The sequence below is a fragment of the Ogataea parapolymorpha genome, chromosome IV, assembly GCF_000187245.1.
Source record: "Ogataea parapolymorpha DL-1 chromosome IV, whole genome shotgun sequence".
In the NCBI taxonomy this organism is placed as follows: domain Eukaryota; kingdom Fungi; phylum Ascomycota; class Pichiomycetes; order Pichiales; family Pichiaceae; genus Ogataea; species Ogataea parapolymorpha.
The window spans coordinates 320858-342936 of NC_027863.1; the positions used below are offsets into that span (position 1 = coordinate 320858).

Below are 22079 nucleotides of genomic sequence, written 5' to 3' on the forward strand. Positions count from 1 at the left end.
CGCTGTGGTTCAAATAGGGTATAAAGTTTGGGAGAGAATCAGTCGAAAGGTCGACCATTTCGAGGGGTCCTTTTGATCCTAGTAGGTAATGGGCAATTAACGGTAATTCACATCAAGCGAGATTGTGGGAATAGCATTTGGTTATCAATTACTTTTAGACATGTGACTACTGTCTGGATTGGGAATGAGAAAGAGCGAGAGCAGTAATAGACGGGAACAAATCTGCTCGAAAAAACACCCTGTGTGTGATATTCAGCGCCAGCCAGTCCCTTGTGGAGCCTCTTGCCGTTGCGAAATGCTGGCTTCTGTAAATCGAGCCAACCGACGCGTTTGACATGGCTGCTGGAACAGAGCAAAATTAATATATCTTTGGGGCACCATAGCCACGTCGAATTATCAAGTACGATAGCTGTAGACTCTGGCTCTGATCTTGTAACCGCCACACCGCCCCAGCAGGCTTGTCGTACATCAATTGGGTCCTAAACCTTCCTTGTGGTGGTGTACAGATGCCCGGCAAACCAAACTAGGGCTGTGGTGCGAGGAGGACCAATGAACATCATAACAAAAATCACAAGGAGTTAATTCCGTAAATTGCACAATGGAGAGACTCGACCTAGCCACCTACAGCAAGGAGATCAAGCAGAACTACGACAAACTCATCTCCGGTGAACTGTCCTATGTCATTTACACCACCCAAAAAGACTCATCTCTCAAGCCTACAGTCCAAGGCGACGGAGACATCAACGAGTTTGTGACCGAGTTTGAAGAAGGCGCAGTCCAATTCGGTTACATTCGTGTCAATCCGTACGGTTCTGACGTCCAGAAGATTTTGCTAGTTGGCTGGTGTCCAGACTCTGCTCCTTTGAAGAGCAAAGTGTCGTTTTCAAATAACGTTGCCGAAGTCGGCAGGATCTTGCACTACCACGTCCAGGTGACTGCTAGAGATCCTGATGACCTGGACGTGGACGACCTGCTGAAAACTGTGAGTAATGCTTCCGGTGCCAGGTATTCCATCCAATCGCTGCCACAGTCTTCTGCTCCTAAGACCACCAAGCCTGCCCCAAAGCCTGTCCCTAAGCCTGCCAAAACAGAAGATCCAGCACCTACCAAGCCCGCTAGAGACACTCCACTAAGACCGGCTACAACTCCTGCTCCAGCCAAGCCTGCTGAACAAGACGACGAATGGGGTGGAGAAGAAGAAATCCAGGAGAGAGACTTCAGCAAAAAGCCATTGGAGACTCTTCCTTCAGCATACAAGCCAACAAAAGTCGACATTGAGACGCTGAGAAAGGGTCCATCACAAACGACCAGCTCGCAACCCGCCACTGTTTCATTGAGTCTTGGAGACGGTCGCCTGTCTTCCCTGCCTAAACCAAAAGTGACAAACTCTGTCGCTTCCAAATTCCAGGAAGTTGTCCAGCCATCGTTTGGCTCGAAACCTTCCTTTGGTGCTCCTCCAAAGAGGGACGAACATGTCTCGTCTGGCCTGAACCGCAATTTCGGGGCCACTAATGGTAAGACCCCTGCTCAACTCTGGGCTGAAAAGAAAGGACAGTTCAAAGATGTCGAGACTGATTCGAAGCCTGTGAATGCTGAGTCTGAAGAAGAGACCAATGTGCACGTCAACGATGTCAGAGCCAAGCTGGAGGCCCTGAAGACGGAGGAAGAGCCAAAGCAAGCATTTCCTCCTCCACCAGTGAGATCCTCGTTCCCACCTCCTCCAGTCAGAACTGTTCCGAAAGAGGAAGAAGAGAAGGAGTCTGAGCCAGAACAGGAAAAGGAGGCCGCGCCTGCCCCTCCTACCGCACCACGTCCGGCTCCTGCTGCTCCATCGGCAGCTCCAACGGCAGTTGCAGAGTACGATTACGAGGCAGCTGAGGACAACGAGATTGGATTCGCAGAGGGTGAGGTTATTGTGGACATCAAATTTGTCGATGAGGACTGGTGGCTCGGAACCAATGCTGCTGGCAAAACCGGTCTCTTCCCTGCCACATATGTTGTCCTGAACGAGAAAAAAGATGAAGAACCAGCTGCTGAAGAGGTCCCAGAACCAGAACCAGAACCAGAGCCAGAAGCTTCTAAAGGGTTGACTGCCGTCGCAGAGTACGACTACGACGCTACTGAGGACAACGAAATCAGTTTCAAAGAGCAGGATATCATTACAGAAATCGAACAGGTCGACGAGGACTGGTGGCTGGGATCCTGCAATGGCGAAAGAGGACTGTTCCCTGCCAACTACGTTAAGCTACAATAGTGCGAAAAAGGATATTAGCAAGTTGTATAAATAACATCTAGAATTGGTAGTTCACTCTGACTTTTGCTTGAAGAGCATTCCCCAGAGATACAGTGCCGGAGCGCCGGCTGCTGTTCTCTTGAGCCCACGCCGTGCAACAATGCCCTCGTGGGCATTGAGAGATCTCACGTAGACGGGTATTTTTATCCAGTCGAGCTCATTCAAATTTGCACACATCAACGTGCGCCTATCATCGTATGGTAGCGGTTCGAGCTTGTCTGTCAATGGAAGTTCTGCCAACGGGCCGATATCCATCTTATTTGTCAAGTATTCGAGACATTCGGCAGCTTTTTCGGCGTCAAACTCGACCTGCATTGGGTTTGTATCTTTAAGTGATTCGGATCCTGCAACCGAGTCTGTCGAAGACTCCTCCTTATCGCCCTGATCCTCGGCAGACAGCTCCTGAAGTGTATTTTCAACAATCTCCTGCGTTGCCTCGGCTAGTGGATCCTCGTGCTCTCTTTTTTGGGTATGGTGCCGCGCTTTGTTGCCCTCCAATCGCTCCTGTAAAGTCTTCCAGGCACCTCCATGGTCGAACTCCTTCAGAAGCGACTTCCTTATCGCACTTTTCACAGTTCCAAATACACTCGCCACGAAGATCACCGGGAGAACTAACGGCAGAAGCATAATCATGACTCCAATGGCAATATTGCGGGTCCGTTGAAGATGGTCAACTTCTGTACTCTTTTTCAATTCTGGATGGTACATCGTGGCCTTCAGATCTATAACTCGAACCGGGTACTCTTTGCCTAGCACCCTTGCTGACGGCAACCCGTCCACGTATTTGATTTCCAGGTTTTCCCAAAATTCGAACGGATTGTAGTTGGAGATGTACGAGGTAGCAAAGCTGACAAGTCTGTCGTTGCGTACATTGGCAAGCAGTATCCTGACCTTGAATAGGGACAACCCTTTGAAGTACTTGCTATTCTTGTCTGCCATCTGCGGAAGCAGATCAGACTTGTAAATGAACAAGTCTTTTCCTGACTGTCCCACGAGTCTGCTACCAAGAAAATTCATCGCCCTGTCGAGGATCCGAGAAGTCCTAAAGAATTTCACTCCAAGATGCGGCGATGCAAACGTGCTGAACACTGCAGGCTCAATGCGGTCGAAAAAGCCAATCTCGTACAGTTCTCCAATACAGTACCTCGCAATCAGCCCCCCTAAACTGTATCCCACCACGCTAATCTTTTTGACTTCCACATCCTCATCGCTCTTCAAATTTTCGATCGCATCAAATATATCCTTGATGACTCGGTCTCCGTTCACCTTGATACCGTCGTAGGTTTTAAAGGACCCAAAAGACGAGGGCTTTAAATAGTGGATTCGGTCTTCGGAAGATTGCAAACACTCCTGGAGAACCTGTTCCACCATGTCCATATGGCTGGAAACCCCCCACATACTGAATTGTTAGCATTGGCGCGTCTTCCGAGCCAACTTACCCGTGGATCAGAACAATTAGATGGCCCACTTTTGCCATCTTTAGTAGAGGAAATAAATATCGAACCGCTACAAAATTTCCGACGCGTCGATATATTTTTTTCCCATCGTTGGCAATGTTTAGTGCTCCCGGCAAGGCCTTTGTGGCTGGAGGCTATTTGGTTCTGGATCCCAAATACAAAGCATTCGTGATTGCCCTGTCCTCCAGAATGTATGCCCATGCCCATGTGGAGAAAGAAGCTGGAGAATACACCGAGGTGTGTGTCAAATCCCCCCAATTCGCAGAGGGAGAATGGTGCTACAAGATAGATCTTTCCCGACCTGATCTCACTCAGGAAATACATGGCCGCCACAATCCCTTTGTGAAGTCCACGATTGACATTTTGTTTCTGTATTTGGCACCAAAACAGAATAAGCGTATCACCATCACCATCTTCTCTGATCCAGAATACCACTCGCAGAAAGACTCCATGCCGAAAACCTCAAAAACCGGTCTCAAAACCTTCTACTACCACTCACAGCCAATAAACAAGGTGGCAAAGACCGGACTGGGCTCGAGTGCAGGTCTGGTTGCGTGCTTGACAACGGCTCTGCTCTCGTGTTTCAGCGAAAACTTTGACGTGAAAAACGAGACAACGCTTACCAGGATCCATAATCTTGCTCAGGTTGCTCATTGTCATGCCCAGGGGAAAATTGGCTCAGGATTCGATGTGGCTGCTGCAACGTTTGGCTCCATTGTCTATCGTAGATTCGATCCACAGCTGGTAAACAGAGTCATAGAGTCTTGGAAAAATGAGGACTTGGTGCAATTGGTCGATAACACAGACTGGAAGATAGAACACACAAAGTGCTGTCTGCCTCCAGGAATTAAATTGCTCATGGGGGACATTGTGGGCGGGTCCGAAACCCCAAAGCTGGTCTCCAAGGTTCTGGAATGGAGGAAAAAAGAACCCGAGAGATCGCTGGAAGTGTGGACGCATCTGAACTCGAACAACATGCGGCTCGTTGAGTCGCTGGAAAAGCTACAAGATTTCAGCAAAAAACAGCCAGAAACTTACAAATTGTCGCTGCGAAGCCTAGTGGAAGGCAACAAAAGCGGCTTCAGCGACGTTGTCTCCAGTATCCAAGGAATTCGCCAGTACATGAAAATCATGACGCAGGAGAGTGGTGCCGAAATTGAGCCCGACCAGCAGACTGAACTGCTAGACTACTGCATGTCGCTAAACGGTGTTTTGGGCGGAGTGGTGCCTGGAGCTGGTGGCTACGACGCAGTGTGCCTGCTGGTGGCCCAAGAAGCCATCCCAGAAGTGGTTGAACGCACAAAAGATCTTTCTGTGACGTGGTTGAACCTGCACGAGCAAGAAACAGGCATCCGCGAAGAAGACGTCTCGAGCTTTATCGGTCTTTTATAGATAAAGAAATGTAATTGGCACACCTCGCACCTGCCACAAATTTATGCGGGCAAGGGTCCCTCACCGCGAAGCCTCATCACGTAATAAAGCAAATATAGTAACTGAAAACAACAAGGGCATTAGAATAGAGGGTTTGTGTACCTTTCGTTATGTTGTCAACTGATTCAGCAGTGAGCATTCCGGACTCTTCTATTTCCAATAGAGGCCCTGAGCACTACGAGCTCAGCAGGTATCTTCCCCCTTATCGGTCGTTACTGAACCCCAACCGAACTTTCGACTACCGAAGCCACAAGTATGTGGAAGGGTCCGTGGAGTTTAAATTCAGCAGTCTTTTTACTAGGAAGAAGAAGCCGGAATCGAATATCAAGATGAAGTACCGGTCGTTGCTTACCCCACTATCGAATACCAGGAAGCGTATCATGGATGCCGCTTCTGATACACTGTCAGTGAAATCACTAAGGTCTTCGCTTTCGGTTGCCAGCTTGAGGAAGTCTACCAACTTGAGTGCTCATCATTTGATGGATCTCCCGGATGAGATTCTGACAATGGTGATCTCGTATCTTAGAGATGACCAGAAATCGCTGGTATATCTCCTCTATGTGAACAAAAGGTTGAATATGAGTGTTAAGCCTGTACTCTACGAGAATCCATACGTCTCATCCACATACAGGTTGGCTCAGCTAGTTCATACGATCAACAATAGCAAGGAATTGGCCCTCATGATTAAGACTATTGATCTGTCGACAATAAATCCTGGCTTAGAGTTGGAGGAAAATGCGTTCCGGTTATATGACATATTTGCACAACAAGGTGACGACGCAATGCCTTTCGCCTCTAACGACAAAGACATACTTGCTGGCTGGAGGGACTGGAGATACAGAAACCACCCATTGTATGGGCTGCAGCGCACCCTTACCGGACAGACTTATCGGTCATCACGGAGCTCTAGACCTGAGATGAAGGATCGCAAACTGTCGGCTTCTTCAAACTCTACCACAGGTTCTCTGTTCTCCAATAACGAGGATTACGAAACAGATTCGTCGCGCACATTGTCCGCTTCTCCAATAAGAACCAAGAGGAAAAAACATACTTTCAGGAACTCCTTGAAGCAGGTATTCAAGAGTGCTTCCTCAGGTACAGTCACAACCTTCGAGATCTCAGACTGGTACAGTGATCTCAGACTGACAAAATCTACCACTCCCAAATTCCCTCCTAGAGTTAGTGATCTCGACTACCTGACGCAGCCTGATTCGCTGGTGGTTGGCGAGAAAACTCAACCATACTCGACTCCTCATCCACTTCAAAACAGATTTTTGAGCCAGTACTGCTACTCTAAAGATATTCCGATTGGATACTTGTTGCACATTTTCCAAGAGTGTGAGAATCTCGTTCACGTGGACCTCACTGGTGTCTCTTGTAGCAACGACTTCGAGATGAAAGATTACGAATACTTCAATTGGCAGACCTCCAAGGGTAAAATTAAGCAGGTCCCTGTAATCGGCTACCGTTCTTTGTTGCTCGACACAGAGGAAGACGAGCGCAAGAGAAAAGAAGAAAATGCCATGTTATCTCGATTCAAGTCAGAAAAGCCAATTTACTGGTCGGACACTCAGCGTGAGATAGACTGGGAGAATACAGATTGTGTGAAGCTTGAATTTGACGATATCTGGAAACAGCTGAATAGGCTGAGGAATCTGCGCACTATCAAACTTTGCTCTATCTGCTGGCTTGAGAAGTCCGTGATTGAGAGAATGGTGGCCGATTCGCAATCCGAAACCCGCTTAGAGTACATTGATTGTACTGATTCGGGAATGAGAAAATCACTAGACTGGGCTAAACGAAGGACCGTTAAACAGTGGAAACGTTACTTCCGTTCTGAGAATGTGCCTCGCGCACCCCAGATAGCCACCCGAGGCTACAATTTTGAAAATATCGGTCGCGAGTATTACTGATGTATAATTAGCGCATTTTACGCTGCTAGAATTTATTATGCTGCAATATTAATATCTGAGTAAAATTGGACCGAACCCTAAATTCGAAGATATCGATATTGTCCATACTCCACTTCATTTATTGTACAGAAATAACCCTACATTCTAGACCATAGTGGTGACTACGGTCTTATATTTTGTGGTTCGCGCACGATCTCCTATTCTCGTCAACATGTGACGACTAAAAATTGGGGTATCGGAACCAGCAAACATACCGCAAATGCAAATCTTATGATTAACTGCCTGAATGTACCACACTTTTATGCTATTTGTTGGCCCCGCGACAGGAGTCATTTGCCACCGAAGCTTTGTAGATGATTTGGCAACTATCAAAAAATGTTTATTTTTAGGGCATTGTAATGCTGAGTGTGCTCAGTTTGCGTAGAGCCACTTATAGCTTAATTCCGACACTTGTAAATCTTTGGCGTTGTTCTCTTCTCTCTTTTTTTTTTCGTCGTTTGTGCTACCAATTCCGTTTTTGCTACCAAACAACAAAAAAAAATTATTTCGCTTCGTGCTACCGTCTGCTACCAAGCGAACGAACCCGCTAAAACACTTAGGGACCTAAAGTGAGAAAACAGGCCGGAGAAGCCAGCTTTGTCACTTGAGTTTCCAATAACGACCGTTTTGAGCTTCTTTCCGAACAGTTTTACAGCCCTATATTACCCGGAACCCTGCTACCATTCAAAGCCATTTTCGAGCGTATCGCATACTCAACATCCCGAAAATGGACAGAAGGCTCCCATTTCCAAACTACAATGACTACCAGAGACCATTCGTGTCTGCTGGTGAGCCCAATAATGGCCAACCGCTCCCGTCGTTGTCCACCCTGGGATCTTTGCCCACCGTGTCAACAGCGCCCACGGTGTCTACAACGGGGATTCCTGAGGAATCGCGATCGCCGAAACAAATCCCATTGGCACAGACACATCAAGACCACCTCATGTCCATAAACAAACACGTGATGAAAACCTTATTACAATCAAAATCTGGGGATGGATTACCTCCACAAACGCCTCCCGAAAAACCAAATCTTGGACGGAGCCGCCAGGACGGGCCTCTCGAAATCCCACGATTCATTCCATTCCCAGGATATCCCATCATACCCCCGGGCTACGTGCCGGTGATGATGTCTCCACAAGGTTTTTTGGTACCGATGCAATTTTCGCAGACCCCTGTCAAAGACGACGAAAAAAACACCGAAAATTATACGGCTCCAGAGTATCACAGTCCTCGCCCCGCGAAGGTGAGTAGGATTGCGCAGCTGATCAACTCCCCGACTTCCGAACCGCAACAGCTCTATGGTGTTGGAAATGCCGGCCCGATGGCTTTTCCCGTCAGCCCAACGTTGAACTCCAGGGACAAATTGGCTGCTTTCCAGCTATGTTTGGTTTCGCAGGAATATTTTTCAGCATTGGGGCCGCGGCTTTCCGAGAAGGAACAGGAGCTGATTGATGGGCTGAAGGCTTATGAGCCCGAAGTCACAGGCCAAGATATTGAAAAACTGCGCCAAGAATACACGAACCAGCTGAACCTCGTATCCAACACGAAAACTATCGAAAAACCGTTTTCCAAACGCAGCCATCGTGTAAATAAGATACTACTGGGACTAGAACGTGACATGGCGGAGAAACGCGATTACGAAGTGCTTCGATTACAATTATACAAGGATTACCGGAGAAAACAGATTATTGACGAATATGTTGGCCAGACGATGGAGATATACAGCGCCTTATGCCTCGACTACACTACGCGTCTCAGCAAGCTTAAAAAGTTCTTGCTACAACAGAAACAGCTCCTGAAACGAGAGGATGCTGAGTTTTTCAATGTTGCTACCGCAGACTCAGAGCGGCTCTGGCGAAGCACACTATCCGCTTCAGCAGGAGAACCTCAGGAGACTGCTCCACCGCCTAAAAAGAAGCAGAAAGTGGAACTGGAGCAACAAAAGCTGTCGGACAACGACAGCTACTCGTCATCGGCCTCTGTTTCTGGACTGCGTTCGTCGTCGAGAATCAGCAAGCAGTCGAAAGAGGATGCAAGACACAAGAAACGACCACATCCAGTCAGTAAAGAGCCTGTTTTGGATCCGATGACACCAGTATCGACAGAAGAGCAGTTTCAGATGGTCACCAATCCAAACTCCAGAACGTACCAAACACATGTGATTGGTAGCTCGGACTCCTCTATCGCCGACCAGAGCGATCTAAAACAATTGGCCGAGCACTTCACAACGGAGTCTACGCTGGCTGCCGTCATCAAACGTAAAGAGGAAGAGGCGAAGGGCAAAAAGAAGAATAAAGTGCTACGAGACCTGATTATGGCACATGAATCTCAACAGGCGAAAAACCGAGGAAATGGAAGCCAACGGCCGTCGACGGCAGAATTGCTGAGTGTGCACGACAGTGATACGGACATGTGGAACATAAACTACTCTCTCGCACTGGTGCGAGAATACAAACTACCGCTGGGACTGACGCAGGAGGAGATTGACGACGATCTAGCACAACTGGGTATTTGATGGTGTATGGAATAGAAGGGAAAAACCCAGCTGGGTTACCCTACCATGCATTGGACCAGGATTTACCCGGGGTTGGATTTCGGATCCGCCCGGCCGATGCCCGGTAGAGTGCGTAAAAGCTGGTACGTATTTCGCTGAAAATAAAGGAAAAAAATTTTCTTGGTGTACGACGAAGACGAATAGGTCCAAATTGAAAAAAAAATGTATTGCTTGAATACTTTTGATTCAACTTATTTAAAAACTTATCAAGATGGCTGAAGAAGAAGTAAGTAGCCAGCCGTGCGATAGCCGCCTTTCTGTACTCTAACCGCCTAGCACACCTTCGAGACCGCTGACGCTGGTTCCTCTTTGACCTACCCAATGCAATGTTCTGCATTGAGAAAGAACGGTTTCGTTGTCATCAAGGGTAGACCATGCAAGATTGTTGACATGTCCACCTCCAAGACTGGTAAGCACGGTCACGCTAAGGTTCACTTGGTTGCCATTGACATCTTCACCCAGAAGAAGTTGGAGGATCTGTCTCCATCTACCCACAACATGGAGGTTCCATTCGTCACCAGAACTGAGTACCAACTGTTGGACATCGATGACGGCTACTTGAACTTGATGACCAACGATGGTGAGACCAAGGATGACGTCAAGGCCCCAGAGGGTGAGTTGGGCGACAAGCTGCAAGCTGACTTCGACGAGGGCAAGGACTTGTTGGTTACCGTCATCTCTGCCATGGGTGAGGAGGCCTGTGTCTCCTACAAGGAGGCTCCAAAGGGCAACTAAATGCGCAGCTTCAATTGCAGCATATATAATATAAAGGATGTTTATTTAATTTTAAATAAACAGACATATTCGTTCACCTACTCCAAGTTATCGAGATAGTGTAGTCTGTCCAGCACAACCTGTTTGCTCGTTTCTTGAAACTCTCCACTCAAAAACATCTCGTCCAGCACCTGGTATACCTTGTAGAAGTTGAAGATGATGTCTAGCTCGCACACGTTGTTAAAGTAGCTATCGAGCACTTCCACCATCAAATGGACCATTTCCAGATAGCTCAGCTCATTATCCTGAACATCGACGGCCATCACGAAAAATAAACCATTATATCGTCTGTACACAAGCTTCTGATTTTCGAAATTTACGAAGTTTGATTGTTTCTGATGATCTCGCGAAGAAATCAACCTATGCACCTTTAACATAGTCTGTTTTTTCTGCTTATCGGGAACACTGGTGTACCATTTGGATATGCGCAGCTTTCCCTGTCGATTGAGCGCGATCAAGAAATGTATGCTCATGGGACGTGTAGCTATATTATCTTAGATTTTAAGTTATCTAATTCCACGCCGATCGACCCCAGTGTTTCCTCCTAAAAAATTTTTTTGCGTCGCTCATGTCAAAAACTCAGTCCCGGTGGCAGTCGGATTCTTTGTCATACAGATTTTATTTTGTTTCTTTTAAATCTACACATATCGGCCATTAAGTCGGATCTGCTACTGATATAGTCAGATACCTGCTTTTCTGAACTGAATAAAAGATCAGAAGGTACGATCACTTGCATTTTGTGTCTTAGGGGTGCTGAATCAACGTCCCTCGAGTTGCCATTTTTCTGAAGGGCTAACTAGAAAGCCTTATCGAATTTTTTTTCACAGGTTACCCTGTCCCTTATTTTTTTTTTTTTTGTCGGAACAAAGCGTGTCGCAACTACGCGCCTATACATCACGAACAGACCCCAACCCTGGTTCGATAAGGTAGGATAGATAATCCATTCTGTGAATTCATGATCTCGTCTGAGGAGAATATACCAGCACAGCAAAAGAGTCAATTAGCTCCATTTGTGGATAGAATACTAGCTAGTCCCCTGAATTTTCAGCGTGCAAAGCACCCAGATAAAGTCGCATTGAGACCATCCACATATATTGCTTTCAAAAGTTCCAAACTCCGCAAAAAGGAGAATTTGGGATTCAAGCCTATAGACGATCTCTCCACTCCAAAGCCATCAAAGGAGGACACGATGCCAAGACCGAAATCGATGGCTGAAGCGGTAGCTCTTTACACTGGTAAAAGATATCTTTCTAAGAAACAGAAAAAAGAGCTCGAGCAGAAACCACTCAAGAAACAAAAAGTGCAGCCGAACGATATTAAGGAGCCGGTGCTTTCTGACAGCGAATACACCAACGCGGCCGGACAAGATGAAGAAGAAGAAAGCAGCGACGAGAATTTTCAGACGGCCGACGAGAAAGATGATGAAGATGAGGATGAAGATGAGGATGAAGGCTCCGTTAGTTTTTCGGATGTGTCAGATGAGGACTCTGAAGACATGGAGCAGCTGAAAAGAGACTTGAAAGAAGATGCTCAGAAGGGACTTGACGAGGAAGATGAGGAACTGGACAGTGATGCTCTACGTCAGATCAAAGCCGAAATAAATACTAAAGACGAAGACTTTAAGATTTCGTCAAAGAGCAAAGAGACTCCGCCGACTTCCCCCGAGGATCCGGTGGATTTGGTCAAAGGGGAACTTGTGCATTCCAAGTACGACGACTCGGAATTCTATGATTTTGACGAAAACTACAATGATCAGGGGTCGAATGGTTCCATCCGGATATACAAGTCTTGGAGAGAGTTTAGGAACAAGCCGGGCCCCTTGGGACTGTTGAACCATGGTGTGACCTGCTACATGAATTCTGCAGTGCAAGCCATGTGTCATATTCCTGCTGTTCTGCATTATCTCGTCGATGTTCACAACCACAAGTACAAGGACTCGATCAGTCCAACTTCTGTCACCCAAATTTTGGCCGACACTGTTGCCAAAATGTACAAGCTGGATAATAAGGGAGAAAAGAAAGTGCGCACAATCAATCCTAAACGTCTCATCAAACGGCTGGCCGACATAAATTGCATGATGTCGGAATGGCAGCAAGAAGATTCTCATGAGTATTTCATGTCGCTTATGTCTCGCTTACAAGAGGACTCGACTCCAAAAGGTGTCAAACTCAACCAAAGCATAATCTATGACATTTTTGGAGGGCTCCTTAGCCAATCGGTCACCTGCAAAAACTGTGGCCATATATCCACGACTGCTCAGGAGTTCTACGACCTATCACTAGGGCTGGACAACGTCAAAAAGAGAAACAGTAGTTTGCTGGATCCTCAACAGCTGTTTGAACTCAAGAACAAGATAGAGGCCGCCAAATCCAGTGAGCCTGATGCGAAAAACAAGCTGTCCGATTTTTTGAAACAGAAAATCTTGCTCGCACAGGAAGAGAGAAGGAGCCGTTCTCAAACACCCGAAGCTTCAGAGTCACAGAATTCAAGTTCTCAATTGATGGAAAACAACGACGGCGAAAAGTCGAGCCAGCTTCCTGAACAGCCCCATTCACCGCCATCCTATAAGTACTCCTTGGAGAACTCTATCAGGGACTTTTTTTCTCCTGAACTCCTGAAGACCGACAAAAAGGACAAGTCGGGATACACATGCGAGAATTGTAAGAAGACCACCAATGCGATCAAAATTTCCACCATTGAGCGTGCTCCAGAGACGCTGACAGTCCATCTTAAACGTTTCCGTTTCAATGGTTCCTCGTCAATGAAAGTCAAAGCCAACGTGACGTATCCTGAAACCTTGGACTTATCAGAATACACAACTTCAATGAATTCTCCGACAAAATACAAGTTGAGCTCGGTAATAGTTCATCAGGGACGCTCCGTGTCTTCTGGCCACTATATAGCTCATTGCAGACAACCAGATGGATCTTGGGCTACATATGATGACGAGTTCATCAATAAGATCAAAGCCAGGGATGCGTTGAGCGATGAAAGTGCGTATGTTCTCTTTTACTCCAGACTCACTCACAAGTCAATTGGAGACAGAAAGAGAAGGTCTCCTGCTAGGAACGAAAAGTCCAAGAAGAGATTCAAGAGCGGGAATTCTAGATGAGTGATTCGCATATGTATATTACGAGATCGAGTCGTGTTCGACCTCTTTATGATCGCTATGTACAAATAGTTCCAATATTCACGGAACAATGTGGACACCAATGGATTTTGCTGTTTCCACAACGCTCTTGCAAATATACTGTAGAGGCACATCTTTCAGCTGCTCGTCTTTCTGTTTGATTTTGGCAATTTCGTAAACGTGTTTGAGACTCAACTTGATAGGGGACTTTTTGAGTCCTGGTTGTCCTTTCTCTATTCCAGCAGCTTGCATGAGCAACCACGCAGTAGTTGGAGTTTTAATGTCGAATGTGAAAGACCGGTCCGGCTTGACAGTAACTTTTACTGGGATAGGTATTCCTGGTTGGAAATGGGCCGTTCTTGCGTTGAACTCTTTGCAAAAATCAATAGCCTTGACACCCTTAGAACCAAGCGCTGGACCAACTGGCGGCGTTGGTGCGGCCTGGCCAGCCCCCACTATAAGTTTGATCAACGAGTTTTTGCTGGACATGGAAAATAAGTAAAAAAATATTTACAATCTCGACAATTTCTGATCGCTTAATTTTTTCTAAAAGAGAGGTCGATAATCGTTTATAAAAGATTGTAGGAATACACTAATCATTTCTTGCCTTTCTTCTTCCTCTCGAGCATGGCAATATGTGCTATACTTTGGTCCACTTGAGTGTGTTCGTGGTCCGTAGATGGAACCAGCTTATGCTCGCACTCGTCGTTGACCAAGGTGCACATTTGGACTGATTGCAACCATGGGTCGTTGAAACATTCATCTATCGTTATACGGCAAGCAGGCGCCAACGACACCATTCTTCCAATCATTGGACGACATTCAGGGGCAAGCGCATTCAGCAAACGTTGTTCGCCCATTAGGTTGGATGTATGCTTCAGAGGATCTTCACTATCATGTGTCTCATTAGAGTTGGAGGCAGATGGGGGAGGAGTAGGCATCTCCTCCGGATGGATAACGGTGTTCAGTTCTTCATGGTGTTTTCCCTTTTCTTTGGGATACTCTTGTTTATTCTCTAGATCTTCGTAGCTTGGAGGATCTGGCATTCGTCTCAGCAGATTGCCGAAAGTGACACCTGGTTCTCTGGATGCAAAAAGTTTGAAGCTAGGGTCAGAAAGCTTGGGAACCTTCCACGGGAACTTCTTCAGAGTCATGCAGCAGTAGATGATAGCTGCTGACCATATATCGACGGGGCGGGGGTCGTATTTGTTGAAGACACAAACTTCAGGTGCAAGATATGGGTCGGAACCAACGATTCCTTGGGCCTCGATCAGCGTGCTTGAAAATGGGTACTGGAACACCACAGCAGAGCCAAAATCGATAAGCTTCACAATTCCGTCTTTCGACACCACACAGTTATCCAGCTTGAGGTCTCTGTGAGCCAAGCCGATGGAATGAATATACCGGATACCATTCAAGATCTGTTTGAAGCAGCAATTGATCTCCTCAGGGCTCATTTTATTTGACATCACCAGGGCAAACAGGTCATAGTCGCAGTATTCCATGACCTGAACGATTCTATCATTCTCATAGGAAATTTCAATAGTCTCGATAATATTTGGATGCTTCAAGGTTGACCCAATGCAGTACTCACTGGTGATTTTCTTAATGTAATCCCTTCTAGATTCGTGTTGGTACTTGGCTCTGAATTCTTTCACTGCGAAGACTTTGGAATCGGAAATTCGTTTGACCAGTCTCACTTGTCCACCTGCTCCGGCGCCCAAGTTCTCTCCAAATTTACTGTACCGCTTACTAAATGGAATCTGCGGCGTGGTGTTTCCACCAACAGACAATGGGGTCTGTGCAATATTGAAGTAAGATCCTCCTGGGCTCGATAAGCTTGGAGATGAAGGCACCCGTTTGCTGAAATCCAAAGGTGAAGTGCTGTATTCTTGCGACGGAGACGAGGGCACGGTGTCTGACCCAGCGAATGAAGGACCGTTAAAGGTGACACTGGACGAAGGAGTGGTGGTTGTGATTTGGGGAATGGACGAAATGGAACCCTGACGCTGGACACTCAAGCCGGCGCTCAAGTTCGAAGTCCTTGGCACTCCGGATTGGCCGTTGCTTAATGAAACAGACTTTCGGAAAAACCTGCGCAAGTCGGCCATCGAGGAATGACGCGATCCGGGTGCCGTTCCGTTGGTGACGCTTTCCGCACTTGATTGAGATGAGGGAGACTGACCGGTTTGGTCCTGTTGCGGAGACGACGAAAACTGGTCCAGCGTTGCCGTGCTTCTTCTGGATTTAGAGAAGAAGTTAACAAGTGATGTATTTGATCTAGAACTGCTCAAAGTCCCGTTTGCTGCTGCTGCTGCGGCGCGCGCCTCCTGGACCTGCTGAACCTTTTGCTTAGAAATGATGAGCCTGGGCTCAAGCTGTTTCGGCGACGATATTGCCGGCGACGAAATCTGTGTAGCCGAAATTAGCTGTCCATTGGATAAATTTACAGCGGGAGAACCAAGAAATGTTGACGAGCTATGAACAGAGGTGGAAAGTGACGGGTGTCCACCGGGAGCCGAGTAGGGGATTGTGTTGGACAGCGAGCCGGGTAGTCCACTGTTGGAATGTAGGCTGGCTGGTCTAAGAGCGTATGGCTGTTGTGGAGTTGACGCTATTGGCTTTGGCGAAACCTGTACCTGTGAGACCGGCTCTATGTAATCTTCCCTGTATGAGGTTTCTGGGGACACTCCTTCCAAAGTTATTGTGGTTGTTATGGTCTTCTGGAAATCGCTGTCTGTAGGATGAACCTCTGTGCTGTTTATCCTGACTGTCTGAGATGAAGGAGGTTGAGCCCGCTGCTCATTCATGAGTTTAGTGAGCGACGAAACGCCAGGTTTCCGGTCGTTTGAGGTCATCGTCGAACTAATTTGATTTAATTTATAAATGACTTCAAGCTTTTTTTTTTTACTTCGCACCTGGACAAATTGCTGATAAGATACGCCGCTGCGCGACTTGCAATACATTATTCAAATCAGCCAATCAGGTAAATTAAATTATTACAAAATGTTTAGTAGTGCTGACGCTTATTCCTTTCATGGGCTTGGGAATCATATCGTCTTTTACGACCTGATGCTCGATCGTACTCATGTTCTGGCGTAGGTTGTCTGCCGCTATTGTTCGGTTGTCTGTGTGTCGAAAATTCTCGAGGTCGATAGTCGCGACTGCCCTTGTAGTTACGTCCAGGAGGGTTCGATGGAGGAGGCAGAGGTGGCGGAGGTAATGGAGACGCAGACGAAGAGCTAGGTGAAGAGCTGGCAGCACTGGACGCTTGCCGCTGCATAAGAAGCCGTTTTTCTTCCTCCAGACGAGCCCGAAGCGCTGACGAACTTGTGCTTGACGGACCGGTAGGCGTGCTAGTTTTGTTAGTGGTGCTCTGGGGCCCCAGTGGAACGGCCGGGGTAGGCGACCTCGAGGATGGTTTACTCTTCGTTTCGGTATCTTTTGGTGGCTCCGAAATTGTTTCCTTTGGTTTTTCTTCAACCGGCTTCTTTTCCTCGGGCTTCTCTTTTTCGGTCTCTATACCTTCCATTTTGTCCTCTGTGCCGCCATTCTTGGTTGTTGCATCTGTGTTCTCGACTGCTTCTTGTGTCTGTTCTTGTTTTTCATGTTTCACTTTTTTCTCCAAGCCCACTAGTCCATACGGTCTTGCAGTTGGCGTTGCTTTTTCGCGTTCCTTGCGTTCGGCCTCTCTTTTCTCTCTCTCCTGAATTTCTAGCTCGACCTTGCGAGCGCGCTCCGCGGCCAGCCGTTCTTCTCTCTTTTTCATCAGCTTCTCTTTTTCCTCGGGGTCCATTTCATAGAACTCCCAGGTTTGAACACAGGAGGCCTTTTTGGACGAGATCAGAACAAATAGCGCATTAGAAGCCAATTTAATGTCCTCTCTAGAGTCAGACGAATATATGGAGGCAAGTTTGCGAGTAAGGATCTCAGAATGATCTGCAACCACAGGAAATTCTCCGAGAAGGTTCTTCAAAAAGATGATCGCATTGTTCCGCGTAGTATATTGCTCGGAATCCAATGCAGCAATAATTCGTTTCTCTAGCGATTTGTGCCAATTGAAAAGTGTCTTCCTGAACTCTTCAAATTGCAAATGTTCTCCACCAGGCACTTTCAAACCGACAAGCAAAGGGTCCGAGCCTGCTTCCTTTCCCAATGCCTTGCTATCATACAATTTGGGGTCCTGCCTCCATGCATTGAGTTCCTTCAAGACATGTAGATAAAAAATCCCCAGGTTCTCTATCTCTAAGGTGGTACTGGTGAACAGCGTAGGCTGGAGGAAGTTGCAGGTGAAAAGCTCGTTCAGAACATAAACCAACGAAAACCCAGAAGTGTTCAACGAATGAGCGAGGAACAAAAACTCTGCACAGTAAACTGCATCGAAGGGAGAGTGAACCATCCTTGGCAAAAAGCAGTGCTCCAAGATCTGTTTGGTGCTTTTGGAGACCGTTTCCTCGTCTGAAACATCTTCAAACCATTGGTCTTTTTTATTCCTGATACGAGAAATGGTGGCCTGGTAGTTGTTTTCGTGTTTTATTGCATCGTGTCTCACACGGGTCGAGATTTGATGCAGTTGGCTAAGTTCGTGTTCAAGTCTTTGCAATTCTTTCCTTGGAATATCTTTATCCTTGCGAGACAGAGCCAGCTTTTTGTTCAGCATGCTTATTTTCGACTTGATGCTTGCCGACTCCTCTCCATAAGAAATCTTTTCATAGCAGATATCGTAGAGCGATAATTGCCAGAAGTCCGCGTAAAAGCTGGCGCTCACGGCATCCCAGTCAAGTGGCAATACGGCACATAAAATAGCTTCGAGCTCATCGATGTAGTCCGGATTTGCTTTCAGCTGTCTGCTCAAATGCCGTCTCCAGATCTGAAAAGCCCAAACAGGACGAACGCGAAACCGTTTGATAAGAGTGTCCAAGGATATCATTTTCTCCTTAAAAATGCTTGTGGGAAGACTCTCGTCGACCATGGTCGTGAAGGTGTGAATTAAAGAGTTGAGCTCGTCACAACGACGGTTTAAAATTTTTAGCGGAGCTTGTATCGAGTCGACCGTTTTGTCCGGGAGATTGGCAAGGAGGATAAACAGCTCCGCTAAAATGTCTAGACTTACCAGAGTATCCAGTAATTTCCGCGAGCTTGCGAACGATTCTGCTCTCTTGTCTTGAATCACCATATAGACAAGCTTTTGAAGACTTGTCTCCGCGTTGAGCAAAAATATTTGCCTAGAGGTTAAATTGTTGATATGCTGAACACCACTCATAGATCCGACAATCTCATTGACCAGAATGATCAGGTCTGTTGATCCATTGTTGAGACTTTTGGTGATAAGAGTCAGGATTGGTCCGAGTTGGAATTGTTCAGGTCTATATTTGGCCAATTTACCGACAAAAGACGATAAGTTTTGAATCCATTGCATGTAATTTAGTCCATCTTCTTGCATCGCCTGCCTGTTCGAATTGAGCTTGTTGCAAAGCTGAAAGGTGAGAGAATCCCAGACAAATGCACCGAAATATTTTGATGCTTCCACAATTAAATCACTCAAGCTGCTATAACTTTCAATATGATTAACAAAAGTCGAGGTTACTGCCAATGGGTTACCAAAGGCAGTCCTGGTCAATTGGCGCATTAGAGCTTCTCCATTTGCTGTCGAAAGTCTCTTGAGGATATCCTTTGTTTTCTTTTCTGCAATATCAAAATTCTGCTTAATTTCCAAATCCTTTTTGGCAGTCACATTCTGATACTCTCCGTATAAATTGTAACGGGTTTCCAGCGGGTAGAAGTCGAGCAGTATTGAAAAGGCTTCATTTACAACAGAAGCGTTATTGGCGAATGAAAGGGCTGGGAAAATGAATTCGCGATACAGCTGCAATATCTGGTCACGATCTGCTCCGTTCTGTAGTTGATATCGCAAAATTCGCACCAGCTTCGTGAATAAAACCGGATCCCTGGCCACTTTCACGCCATTGAAACAGAGGAACTGATGGCAAAATTTGACAAGATCTTCAAAAGACTCCACCAGCCTCAAGGAAGCGTCTAGTCTTGGCTTTCCTATTCCTGTGATACCAATTGTGTTGTAGTATGGGGTTATAATATCGTTCGCGAGGTCATTCACTAGTTTGCAAACTTCTTCATCTATCAGAGGCAAAAACGGGTGTTGGACTAAAATGAACAGCGCTTCGTCGTACATTTTTGATTGCAAGATGTATTTTAAGAATTTGATTTTGGCAATGTATTGTGATTTCTCCTTGACTGTGACCTTTTTTTCAATAGGAACAGGAGGCTCTTCGGCCCTGATTGTTTTGGACGACTCACCCATGTCATCATCATCATCATCGTCCAAAACAAGTGGAGCTGCCAGGGCAAGAGCAGAAGCAGTAGCTTTGAAAGCATTCTCCTTCAGTTCGTCGTTATATTGAGCGTATAGGTTATCCATTTCTGTGTTTTCTATTGGCTTGAGAGCAAAATTAGCATCAGATTCAAACTCCAAAGGTTGCAGAGAATTGTAGATTGAATGGAATTCAAGAATGCCTTCCTTTATCAAAAGAGTAATCAATTTCAGTTCCAACGGAACCTTCTCTTTTGTATCCGCATTCAACAGAAATGACACTACCACCAACTGCAACGTTTTTGACTGCTGGGAGGTGAATATGCTGTTCTTGATGACTCGTAAAATCAGTTCTTCGTTTTCGTCAAGGTAAAACGCAAATATACTCAGCATCAGCAGAAACGATCTAGTGATATCTAGTCTAAAATGGCCTATCAGCCGCTCAATTATGTGATTGAAGTAGGTGATCTTGCAAAGCGCATCTTCTTGATAAAACATGCCAATGAGTTCCACAGCCAGTTTTGAGTAGCCTTCGCTTGACTCGTGAAGCGAGGAGTATGTGACCACGCCGTAGTCATTCACTCTGGCATCACTGAAGTAACATTTATTGAAGTCGGGAAACAGTCCATTTTTAAGAATTGAAAAGTCAAGATACTGTCTTTTGAACTGGTTGTCGATCTTGACAGCTTGAATAAATGCGTTGAGATGAGGTTTGGGATTGCAAGCCTGAAAAATCAGCAAGAATTGCACCGATAGCTCCTGTCGCTCTTTCACGTTTGGGATGGTGGAAATGATTGTATTCACAAGATTGGTTAGGTTGTTGATGGGGATTCTTGAGCTGAAGTCGTTCAGACAAATAACAATCTCGTAGAATACTTCGCTCGGCGAAATATCCTTTTGAACGATTCGCGACGTCAGGCTCTCAACAGTCTGTTTCCAGTTGGAAACCGCTTGCTCGTCAAGAAATTTCCACGTGTATTGGTACGCAGAAGCATTCTCGACCTTGGGAGTTTCCTCAGTCATGATGATTGACGATTGAAAAAAAAATAATTCAAAATAATCTCATTTTTCAGATATGGTACGTGTTTAGATCATGACTTCTAACGTGTAGGCGGATAAGATCAGAGAGAAGCAGCTTTATGAAGCGCTCAAGAGCAAACATATTGGACTGGGCAATGAGGAGACAACGAGAACCGAGTATATCAGCAACATCAAAAGAGATACCTACGCAAGCCTGGTGGCCCATCCGGCCATGCTGGAGTTTTTATCGAACACTTACAACAAACCTAGACAGATTGTACACACTGAGATGATAGAGAAGATGATCCGACCTATGGAGACAAACAAGTAGATCAGCTCAGCAATGGAGCTTGTTCTTCCCTGTTAACGGTTCTCAAACCAGATCCGAACATGATCACCACCGAAACCACAAAATTGACGGCTGCAATAATGAAGGCAAACAGCCATTGTAAAGCAACCACTTTTGTGAAAAGCTGGCCAAATCCAAGGCCTAACATCAGCAAGCTGGTACTCAGACCAATGGACCAGTCCTGGTAGAAAACTAATATTGCCAGAGGAACGACGAGGAACTCCCAAACCAACACGTTTGCCAAAATACGTGCCAGGAGTGACTTGTTGTGCGAATGGAACAAACAAGCTCCATTCCAAAATATGGCATACATGGTCCAAGACAGGGGCAGAGCAGTGACTGGGAAGTGGACAGTGAGCCAATCGCTGACGTTCTTGATGGCAACAGTGCGATGAGTGAAGTAGAGGGCCAGCAGGTTCAGCAAATTGATGACAAGAACCAATTCGGCCAAGGCAAACTTCTCCTTGTGGAAGAAGTAGCACCAAAGGAAATGTAGGGCATTGTTAATGGCGAAATGAGGGCCCACTATTTCACTAATGGCGGCTTTGTTCTCTGCTGCAACGGTCTTGTCGAAGAAGACTTTGACAATGAAAAACACCTGGAGCAACATTGTCACCAACCAATAGATGTCAGTGACAATAAAAAATCCGGTGAATGGAGTTCTGTAGTGCTTTCCAAAGTGGCTGAACAGGAACAAGAACAATGTTCCGTAACCTGACAGCAAAAACGATGCGACAATCAGCGCCTTTTGGGTAAAAACCTTCGATTCGGTAGTCATGATGAAGAAA

The 22079-nt window shown here is 46.2% G+C and overlaps 13 protein-coding genes across 13 annotated transcripts; 7 read left to right on the forward strand and 6 right to left on the reverse strand.

The window, feature by feature from the left end:
• Window positions 1–598: 598 nt before the first annotated feature.
• On the forward strand, window positions 599–2254 carry HPODL_01068 (putative actin-binding protein; the record flags this gene model as incomplete). Its single annotated transcript, XM_014079521.1, has 1 exon — window positions 599–2254. One exon carries the CDS (start codon window positions 599–601, stop codon window positions 2252–2254), a length of 1656 nt encoding a protein of 551 aa, XP_013934996.1.
• A 51-nt stretch (window positions 2255–2305) lies between these two features.
• On the reverse strand, window positions 2306–3770 carry HPODL_01069 (putative lipase; the record flags this gene model as incomplete). The annotated part of the gene is made up of 2 exons (XM_014079522.1): window positions 2306–3692; window positions 3733–3770. The coding sequence occupies 2 exons, from the start codon at window positions 3768–3770 to the stop codon at window positions 2306–2308; spliced, it is 1425 nt and encodes a 474-aa protein (XP_013934997.1).
• Window positions 3771–3846: 76 nt separating this feature from the next.
• On the forward strand, window positions 3847–5142 carry HPODL_01070 (Phosphomevalonate kinase; the record flags this gene model as incomplete). The annotated part of the gene is made up of 1 exon (XM_014079523.1): window positions 3847–5142. The coding sequence occupies one exon, from the start codon at window positions 3847–3849 to the stop codon at window positions 5140–5142; it is 1296 nt and encodes a 431-aa protein (XP_013934998.1).
• A 149-nt stretch (window positions 5143–5291) lies between these two features.
• Window positions 5292–7094, forward strand: HPODL_01071 (F-box protein; the record flags this gene model as incomplete). Its single annotated transcript, XM_014079524.1, has 1 exon — window positions 5292–7094. One exon carries the CDS (start codon window positions 5292–5294, stop codon window positions 7092–7094), a length of 1803 nt encoding a protein of 600 aa, XP_013934999.1.
• Window positions 7095–7860: 766 nt separating this feature from the next.
• HPODL_01072 (uncharacterized protein) lies at window positions 7861–9651 on the forward strand (the record flags this gene model as incomplete). The annotated part of the gene is made up of 1 exon (XM_014079525.1): window positions 7861–9651. One exon carries the CDS (start codon window positions 7861–7863, stop codon window positions 9649–9651), a length of 1791 nt encoding a protein of 596 aa, XP_013935000.1.
• A 250-nt stretch (window positions 9652–9901) lies between these two features.
• Window positions 9902–10425, forward strand: HPODL_01073 (Eukaryotic translation initiation factor 5A-2; the record flags this gene model as incomplete). The annotated part of the gene is made up of 2 exons (XM_014079526.1): window positions 9902–9916; window positions 9967–10425. 2 exons carry the CDS (start codon window positions 9902–9904, stop codon window positions 10423–10425), a joined length of 474 nt encoding a protein of 157 aa, XP_013935001.1.
• A 77-nt stretch (window positions 10426–10502) lies between these two features.
• Window positions 10503–10937, reverse strand: HPODL_01074 (Small subunit of the clathrin-associated adaptor complex AP-2; the record flags this gene model as incomplete). The annotated part of the gene is made up of 1 exon (XM_014079527.1): window positions 10503–10937. The coding sequence occupies one exon, from the start codon at window positions 10935–10937 to the stop codon at window positions 10503–10505; it is 435 nt and encodes a 144-aa protein (XP_013935002.1).
• A 482-nt stretch (window positions 10938–11419) lies between these two features.
• Window positions 11420–13576, forward strand: HPODL_01075 (Ubiquitin-specific protease that deubiquitinates ubiquitin-protein moieties; the record flags this gene model as incomplete). The annotated part of the gene is made up of 1 exon (XM_014079528.1): window positions 11420–13576. The coding sequence occupies one exon, from the start codon at window positions 11420–11422 to the stop codon at window positions 13574–13576; it is 2157 nt and encodes a 718-aa protein (XP_013935003.1).
• Window positions 13577–13654: 78 nt separating this feature from the next.
• On the reverse strand, window positions 13655–14083 carry HPODL_01076 (mitochondrial ribosomal protein L11; the record flags this gene model as incomplete). Its single annotated transcript, XM_014079529.1, has 1 exon — window positions 13655–14083. One exon carries the CDS (start codon window positions 14081–14083, stop codon window positions 13655–13657), a length of 429 nt encoding a protein of 142 aa, XP_013935004.1.
• Window positions 14084–14190: 107 nt separating this feature from the next.
• On the reverse strand, window positions 14191–16452 carry HPODL_01077 (Protein kinase; the record flags this gene model as incomplete). The annotated part of the gene is made up of 1 exon (XM_014079530.1): window positions 14191–16452. One exon carries the CDS (start codon window positions 16450–16452, stop codon window positions 14191–14193), a length of 2262 nt encoding a protein of 753 aa, XP_013935005.1.
• Window positions 16453–16604: 152 nt separating this feature from the next.
• Window positions 16605–20945, reverse strand: HPODL_01078 (THO complex subunit 2; the record flags this gene model as incomplete). Its single annotated transcript, XM_014079531.1, has 1 exon — window positions 16605–20945. One exon carries the CDS (start codon window positions 20943–20945, stop codon window positions 16605–16607), a length of 4341 nt encoding a protein of 1446 aa, XP_013935006.1.
• A 52-nt stretch (window positions 20946–20997) lies between these two features.
• HPODL_05188 (uncharacterized protein) lies at window positions 20998–21273 on the forward strand (the record flags this gene model as incomplete). The annotated part of the gene is made up of 2 exons (XM_014079532.1): window positions 20998–21000; window positions 21034–21273. 2 exons carry the CDS (start codon window positions 20998–21000, stop codon window positions 21271–21273), a joined length of 243 nt encoding a protein of 80 aa, XP_013935007.1.
• Window position 21274: 1 nt separating this feature from the next.
• HPODL_01079 (uncharacterized protein) lies at window positions 21275–22069 on the reverse strand (the record flags this gene model as incomplete). Its single annotated transcript, XM_014079533.1, has 1 exon — window positions 21275–22069. The coding sequence occupies one exon, from the start codon at window positions 22067–22069 to the stop codon at window positions 21275–21277; it is 795 nt and encodes a 264-aa protein (XP_013935008.1).
• Between the last annotated feature and the right edge of the window lie 10 nt (window positions 22070–22079).